The sequence below is a fragment of the Nicotiana attenuata genome, unplaced genomic scaffold, assembly GCF_001879085.1.
Source record: "Nicotiana attenuata strain UT unplaced genomic scaffold, NIATTr2, whole genome shotgun sequence".
In the NCBI taxonomy this organism is placed as follows: domain Eukaryota; kingdom Viridiplantae; phylum Streptophyta; class Magnoliopsida; order Solanales; family Solanaceae; genus Nicotiana; species Nicotiana attenuata.
Genome location: NW_017670875.1, coordinates 402,534 through 411,738, shown reverse-complemented (window position 1 = coordinate 411,738; position 9,205 = coordinate 402,534). Strand labels below are relative to the sequence as shown.

The 9,205-nt window shown below is 36.3% G+C and overlaps 1 protein-coding gene across 1 annotated transcript; it reads right to left on the bottom strand.

The window, feature by feature from the left end:
* Positions 1 to 4,289: 4,289 nt before the first annotated feature.
* Positions 4,290 to 8,876, bottom strand: LOC109244125 (alcohol dehydrogenase class-3). The gene is made up of 9 exons (XM_019411159.1): positions 8,687 to 8,876; positions 8,336 to 8,472; positions 7,882 to 7,928; positions 7,443 to 7,768; positions 6,468 to 6,550; positions 6,310 to 6,385; positions 5,341 to 5,498; positions 4,902 to 5,063; positions 4,290 to 4,676 (listed from the first exon to the last, which is right to left on the bottom strand). The coding sequence occupies exons 1-9, from the start codon at positions 8,718 to 8,720 to the stop codon at positions 4,560 to 4,562; spliced, it is 1,140 nt and encodes a 379-aa protein (XP_019266704.1). The 5' UTR covers positions 8,721 to 8,876; the 3' UTR covers positions 4,290 to 4,559.
* Positions 8,877 to 9,205: the final 329 nt, after the last annotated feature.

Sequence of the window (9,205 nt, the reverse complement as noted above, 5' to 3'; positions counted from 1 at the left end):
CCACGCGCCGTCACGCGCCTGTCGGAACTCTGCCGCCGCCGGCGCGTCTGTCCCACGCGCCGGCGCGTGAGGCCTCTTCCGGCCATTTTTCGGCTTCGCTTCTTCAGGACAGTTGGATCGCCCTGCAATTCCGAGCCTGTCCATATTTTTATTTTTTAATTCCGACCACTTTGAGTTTTTCCGGCGACTACACTGATTTTTCCGGCAGCTACAGTACTTTTCCGGCAAACACAGTGTTTTCTTCATCTGTCTCAGAGAATTTTCAGTTGATTCTTTTTTGTTATTTAGTGATAATCCAACCATGTCTTTGGGAGTCGATGCTTTCGGGTCTAGAAACCCGAGTTCTGGCAGTTCCGGTGTTATGATTACCTCAGAACCTTTAATGGGAGGTTCAAACTACTTAGATTGGGCTTCATCTGTCGAGTTGTGGTGTAAAGGTCAAGGAGTTCAAGATCATTTAACAAAAAAGGCTAGCGAAGGTGATGAAAAGGCCAAAACACAATGGGAGAAGGTCGATGCTCAGTTATGTAGTATCCTGTGGCGATCTATTGATTCCAAGTTGATGCCCTTGTTCCGTCCATTCCAGACATGTTATTTAGTTTGGGAAAAGGCTCGTAATCTATACACTAATGACATATCTCGTTTCTATGATGTAATATCGCGAATGACAAGCTTGAAGAAACAGGAATTAGATATGTCTACTTACTTGGGACAAGTTCAGGCAGTCATGGAAGAATTTGAGACGTTGATGCCAGTTTCTGCTAGTATTGAAAAACAACAAGAGCAAGAAACAGAATGTGGTTGCTCGGTCTAGTGCAGAAGCGGAATATCGAGCGATGGCTATGGCGACATGTGAGCTAATTTGGATCAAACAGTTGCTCAAGGAGTTGAAATTTGGTGAGATTAGTCAGATGGGACTTGTGTGTGATAATCAAGCTGCTCTTCATATTGCGTCAAATCCAGTGTTCCATGAGAGAACTAAACACATTGAGATTGACTGTCACTTTGTTAGAGAAAAGATACTCTCGGGAGATATTGCTACAAAGTTTGTGAAGTCGAATGATCAGCTTGCAGATATTTTCACCAAGTCCCTCACTGGTCCTCGTATTAACTACATATGTAACAAGCTCGGTACATATGATTTATATGCACCAGCTTGAGGGGGAGTGTTAGAATAGTCATGTAAATAGGAGTAAATAAATAACCCTAATCCAATATATATTAGGAGTAGGACATGTTATGTGTGTGTATATATATAGGGCTCATTGTAACATATGAATACATCAATAATATATTTTCTCCCGTGCATTCTCACAAGTACCAAATGTTATACTTATTATTTCATCTAATAGTCTGCAACATACATTTGTTTCTACAGGTAAGAAAAGTTACCTTAAGTATGCAACAGAGAATTTTGCCTCAGCTGTAAAGAAACACGTAGCTTCTGATGAAGGTGTTTTCGATTGCAACAACATCACTGTTATGTCTGTAAGTGACATAAAATCTTGATGACAATCAATATTTTTAATGCATTTCATCTAAGACTTAAAACTGCTATATAGATTATGCTAACAAGAATTGGGCATTTCCAAGATCTTAGTTATCCATGTGAGTCATCATTTATATCATCAACAACATGACTGACTTGCTCATGTTCTCATATACTTCTGATCCAAAGTACACCACAACAAGAGGTGATGTCTTAATTATTATGAATTACACATATGTATAACTGTTCTTTGTTTTTTCTGATAATAACTTGAGACGAATTTCTGCTTTTTTAGGTGGACTAATCCTTTTTAAGCCAAGTACTTCTGTAGCATTACTCCAGCATGTTGCAACAATGAAGCTATCCAAATTTACACATAATTGCTAATTTAGTTAAAAATGCTGTAATATCGGACGTATGTTCTCTTGAATTTGGTGTTTATCCAAATTGACTATAACAAAGCTCTCGGTTATTTTATATCTACTATGAATATATGTTTGATTATTGGTTGAGATTTTGTATCATTATTTACTTTCCCTGCAACTACGGACGATGTGTATATGAACTGGAAGTGAATTTTGAAAAATCTACTTTAGCTTTTGGTTTATTATAGTTATCAAACCTTCTCTACTAATCATATTTTTATGCATAAATATTGGTGGTCCTAGCATAGACACAATCCTATGAAATTTATATATATATTTTTGATTTAATTCTTTTGAATTGCGTATCACTAAATTTAGTCTACAATAAAGATATGTTTACTATATTATTTTTTCTTTANCCGATCTGCATTCTTCGGTATATAAAATCAGCTCCAGGCAAAGGCTTATTGTTTGAGGATCGAGGCCATGAGCAGATCGCTGGATACTCAGATGCTGATTGGGCAGGATCACCTTCTGATAGACGTTCTACGTCTGGATATTGTGTCTTGGTAGGNATCATATCGTATCATACTATATGTAATACTATATTATAATTGAGAAGCCTCAAAAAAGATATTAAAAGGCCATAATAACCTAATAAAATTTAAAAATATAATATTCTTAAAAAAATCATCTATATTTACTTGAAAGGAAAGAAGTCAGCCTAAAAATTTGTCAAGTGTTCCACATATAAAATACCATGTAGCAATTTTAGGACAAATTAGTTATTTTAGGTAAAGTTAGCTTTTCTTTTTTAAATTTTGAATTTGAAAATAATTAATTAGGTATTCTATGTTTAAAAAAAAAGAAGTAGTTTCTACGTTATTCTATATTTAAAAAAAAGAAGTAGTTTCTACGTTTATTTTAAGAAAACGCCGTTCCTATTAAACAGGTATATGGATACATTTTGAAACCTTGAAGAACGGCAATCGGGAACGCCATTTTCGCCTATTTGCCCTAAAAATTTCATCCTCCAAATTCGGCACCTCAATCCCACGATGTCTCACCACGATATCAACTCCTTACCCACGAACTCTTTTGCCTTGGATTCCAATAACATAATTTCACATGGAGCAATAAAGACAACATATTGTTCGTAAAATCTTCTAACATTTCACATTCTTTTGTTTCACTAAGAGTACCAAATGTTATACTTATTATTTCATCTAATAGTCTGCAACATACATTTGTTTCTACAGGTAAGAAAAGTTACCTTAAGTATGCAACAGAGAATTTTGCCTCAGCTGTAAAGAAACATATAGCTTCTGATGAAGGTGTTTTCGGTTGCAACAACATCATTGTTATGTTTGTAAGTGACATAAAATCTTGATGACAATTAATATTTTTAATGCATTTCATCTAAGACTTAAAACTGCTATATAGATTATGCTAACAAGAATTGGGCATTTCCAAGATCTTAGTTATCCATGTGAGTCATCATTTATATCATCAACAACATGACTGACTTGCTCATGTTCTCATATACTTCTGATCCAAAGTACACCACAACAAGAGGTGATGTCTTAATTATTATGAATTACACATATGTATAACTGTTCTTTGTTTTTTCTGATAATAACTTGAGACAAATTTCTGCTTTTTCAGGTGGACTAATCCTTTTTAAGCCAAGTACTTCTGTAGCATTACTCCTGCATGTTGCAACAGCGAAGCTATCCAAATTTACACATAATTGCTAATTTAGTTAAAAATGTTGTAATATCGGACGTATGTTCTCTTGAATTTGGTGTTTATCCAAATTGACTATAACAAAGCTCTCGGTTATTTTATATCTACTATGAATATATGTTTGATTATTGGTTGAGATTTTGTATCATTATTTACTTTCCCTGCAACTACGGACGATGTGTATATGAACTGGAAGTGAATTTTGGAAAATCTACTTTAGCTTTTCGTTTATTATAGTTATCAAACCTTCTCTACTAATCATATTTTTATGCATAAATATTGGTGGTCCTAGCATAGACACAATCCTATGAAATTTATATATATGTTTTTGATTTAATTCTTTTGAATGCGATCACTAAATTTAGTCTACAATAAAGATATGTTTCTACTATATTATTTTTTCTTTGAAACAATCCGCGCATCGCGCTGGTACGTATACTAGTTACATTAAATAAAATCAAGAAAAAGAAAAAGGTAAAACTACTGGTTGCTTTCTCGTTCTTGAAGATTAAAGGAAAATAGACGCTAAATGATGCAGAGATCAAGGGAGAGAAGATCCCTCTTTCTTATCCTTCTAAAAAGCACCTTTTGGCACTCTGCAAAATACATTTTCTCGTTTTCATTTTTTTCCTTTTCATTTTAACACGTCATTTTGTGGCTCCATTGCACTTTAAAAAAGGGACGATCCGTTAATATGACGGCAAAAATATAAGAAATTGTACTTAAAAATAGGGAGGATCCTTTGATGCAAAGATGCCAGACTTTAACTTGAAAGATGTACTATAAAACCACCAGAACGTAATAAAAACCATCCATTTTAGAAGAGTTCCTCTGGCCCCCCTTGATACTCTTTTTTCCACTTCCTTTTTATTCCACAGATACTTAGGGAAGGAAAGAGAAATACTGTCGGAGCAATAGCACGAAACAAGCAAGTCAGCAACATAAAGAGCATAAAGACTTCATACGAACATATCCAGTACAACACGGAGGCAGCTCCCGTCATGCATCAGGTCAAAAGCTTTGTTTATGTCCGTAAGCGTCATATTATGAGTTATGTATTCATCCACCTTAATTTCCTGTTAGTATGGAAGCATTGGTTGAATGAAAGTTGTCGGAACTAAATGGAAAAGAAATGAAGAAACATATAGAAGACAACAATAACAACCTAGTGTAATCCCACAAGTGGGGTTTGGGAGGGTAGGATGTACACAGCCTTATCCCTATACTGAGAGACGGTTTCCGATAGACCCTCGGCTAAAGAAGATGGAAGAAACATATAGAAGATGAAAGAAAAAACTGACCTTCTTCAAATACTTGTCCACGAGCCAAGGAACTTGTGAACGGCTTTTGAAACCACCAAATGCGGTTCCCTTCCAGACACGGCCAGTCACCAGCTGAAATGGACGAGTGGATATCTCCTGACCAGATGCAGCAACACCCACAATCACTGAGGTTCCCCATCCCTGCAATTTCAATAAGTTTGGACACATTCAGCATCAGTATCAGTATTCAATATCTTGTACGGGGGTTGGGGGAGGGATGATAGTGAAAAGGGAAAATGAATACAAAATGTGAAAAACGAACAACAGCTCAAAAGATAAAGAGAATGTGGGACAGGGTAACGACGCGACTTCAAGCAGAGTGAGGCGGAGGCAAGGAAACAAACACCCCTCCCCCCCCCCCCCCCCAAGGCCCCAACTGCCATCCCAGTATTATTGATAAGATACTAGCATAATTTACCTTGTGACAGCACTCTAAAGCAGCCCTCATAACCGAGACGTTTCCAATGCACTCAAAACTGTAATCAACACCACCATCTGTAAGATCCACAATGACTTGCTGTATTGGTTTCTCATGCTCTTTGGGGTTGATGAATTCAGTCACACCAAAATTTTTGGCTGCATACGACAGTTTAATATATGGGTGAGAGATGACGTGACAAATTATACGACAAACAACTGGATACAATTAATGACACAAGCATAAAAACTGTTGTGCTGCTCAAATTTGATTGAAATGCTACTATTTCTTGAATCAGATTAAATTTAATCAGATTTCACCACCCTTTCACCATGATTTCCAGTCTGGCATAAGCCTCAAATATGTTTAGTGGGGAGGAATGATTTGGTAAGAAATATTATCTCTTGCTTTCAAAAATTTAAAGCTTGAATTGAAATCAATCTTGATGGGGGTGATGGAATGATAGATTGAGTTTGCGAATTGATGTAATGCACTTATAGGGGTTGAGAGCACAAGGCCTTAAGGCCTAAAGGTAATATTTGGCATCCTTTCTTAGTTGGAGGAGCGGCTGATGAATTATATTTTATTGAAAGGTTGAGGGCAATCAAGACAAGGAATTATTGCAAGGCTTCTTTTGCTTTTCCATTACCATTATATTCCATCCCATAAGGGAGCTTTCTACACAGTTTACCACCATGGCATAGTGATAATAACATAAATGTTCCTCTAAACACTGACAAACATATATCTACAAATATGTCTACATATATATACATCTAAAACTGAAATCATTTATCAGCTTTTGATGAACATTAGTAACTTGTATTTGAATTCTCAAGCTAGCAATCTTAGGAGTAGCACAAATTTTGACAAATCTGATGTAAAAGATTCTTGGAGCCTATTCAAATCCTTACTATTCCTAAAAGTTCAACTAGTCCACAATCATAGACAGAGTGGATGAAGCTGTACCTCTATCAAACTTTTTGCTGTCAATATCAATCCCAATAATTCGTGAAGCACCAGCAGCCTTTGCACCCTCCGCCACCTAACAAGCAAAATTGATAGATCGCATAAATATATTAAAGGAACTTAAATATTCACACATAATCAAATTGTTAGACACTTACAGCAAGACCAACTGTGCCCAGGCCAAAGACAGCAACAATGGAACCTGATTCAACTTTTGCAGTGTTCCAAACAGCTCCAAGGCCTATAGACAGCAAATACCCAATGTAAAATACAAGGAGGGGATGATAAGAGTGCACATTAACCATTAATCGAAAATAAACAAAACACAAGGTATTAGCAAAAGAAAGGGAACAAACGAACATAGTAAGAAAGGCATTCTACGATTTATGATTTCTTCCTCAGCTTTTAATCTAGGGGAATAAACCAGCGTGAAGTTTTAATTAAAAGGATAGATAAGATGGATGCTTGGGGTTAAACCAACCAAAAGGTACTATCTAGTAACTCATATAAATCAAATTACTATAACGATCGGTTCCCTAACAATACACTTATATGCATTACCATCCTCGTTGTATCAAACATCTATACTAAGCCCCACTATGATACTTGGTTTTAGTTTCCTTGTTTACTTTCCATTCTTCTTTTACTTCTCTTTCTTTAGCTTTTGTTTTGAAGTGTTTTATCTCAAAATCCTATCTTCTCTTTAAATGCATCACATGGTCTCAGAAGTTGCTCTCAATTTGACTGTACAGTCATTTTAGCAAAAATTTGGAGAGATTGGGGAATCAATAAGAACAACAAATAGAATGATGATGAAGTCAATGCAAGACCAGCCAAACAATTTATCGCACTAAAAAATTATTGATAATAAAGAACTTCAAGTACTTTTAAATTCACCTTTTTTTTATATATATTTATTTTGTGTAATATTGACCTGAGACGAGTTTAAATGGAGTAAGATGATCAGTGAGGATTCATATAGCCAACTCCACTTATTTGGGGCTAAGGTGTAGCTATTGCATATATTATTGATAAAGAGCAGATAGGAAATGGAGTAAGAGACAGCATTAAATCAGAGATACTACATAAGAAGTTTCATGAATTAGATTGGAGGAAACCACAAGAAGAGTTACCGGTTGGAACACCACATCCAAGAAGGCAGACTTTCTCCAGAGGAGCTACTGGGTCAATCTTTGCAACACTAACATCATGGACAACAGTGTACTGACTGAAGGTTGAAGTTCCCATGAAATGATAAATTGGCTTTCCATTGATAGAAAATCGACTCTGGCGGTCGTTCATCATAACTCCTACCCCAGTAGCCGCCCTTACTTTACCACAAAGGTTGGTCTTTCCTGATTTGCAGAACTTGCATTCTCTGCATTCGGCCTGGTAACAAGGTATAACATGGTCTCCTGGCTGAACCTCAGTCACTCCTTCACCGACACTTTCTACAATCCTGCAAATTTAGAGGGCTAAGACCAAGGAAAAAGGTATCCAGACAAAACTTTCATTTAGCTTCAATGGAAACTACACCGTTCAAATGAAATCATACGAAAATCGAGCACGTACCCTGCAGCCTCATGACCAAGCACACATGGGAAGAGACCTTCAGGATCCTTCAAGGAGAAAGAAGCACGTGTCAGATTACTAATGATCAACTTATTGCTTCTCAAAAGTACCAATTTCCACAAAAACATTAGGAATTGCAAATAAATTTTCCAAATAACAAGGAAAGAGCTAAAATTTCTTGGCAGAAATGCAGATCTCTTCAACTCCATTTGATGATTCAGCCATCAATCAACTATGCCACAATCCCAAAGATCAAATCACTCATTCGACAGGTATTCCCCGAGGATTCATCACACTTAGGCCACATAACTATACCTTTATCCGGTTTAGACTGGCTATGCTCTTAGAAACTCACATAGCCGGAGTTCCATATGTCTGATTGACCACTTAAGCAAAATCAGTAGTTCCTAAATAAGAGGAAAAATGTATACATACAGATACAGTATGAAATTACCTTGCCACTCCAGGTATAAGCATCAGTGTGGCAGAGAGCAGTATAGAGAACTTTAACACGGACTTCACCGGCCTGCGGTGGAGCTACCTGTACATCCTCGATCACCAGAGGCTTGTTGGGTTCCCAGGCCACCGCAGCTATATACAACCATTTCACAATCCATAATAACAAATTAAAGCTCAAAAATTAGGGTTAACAGAAAGCATAAAAATTGCAAGTAACAAACATACATTTCTACAAGTGGTATACTAGTAGTGCACTATATATGTGCATATACTGGTTTAAATATTAGATCCGCCTTTGATATTGCTTAAAAGTGAGAATTGAATACATAGAATATAGAACAATTACCTTTGCAGGTGATGACTTGACCTTGTGTAGCCATGATTTAGGAACTCCAATTCGGACCACAGAATCAATTTGTGAGATAAAATACTAACAGTCTTTTTCTGAGGGATGAGTGGCACTTCAAATAGATCCGATTCTAACTTCAATTATTACTAAGCCATTCTTTTCCATGTCAAAGCCCAGCCCACTTCAATTATTATTTTCTTTCCCCACTTTCTTTTTCCCTTTGTTATTAGATATATATTCTCTTCGTCTCAATTTATGTTGCATATTTTTTTGGTAATTAAATTTTCATTTACCAGGGAAATTTTTACAAGTAAATCAATAACCCTTTACATATATCCTAATCATTCTGTACCACTACCCCCTTTACTTCTTCCTTATATTTATAACATTAAACTATTTACATTGCATACCAATCTAATCTACCTAAAGCCTTTTCTACTCGTTTGTTGCTTCTACAATATATCTCTTGTATAATCCGCTTGCCCAGCATCTCCCATTTCCTCTCCTTTTCTTCGA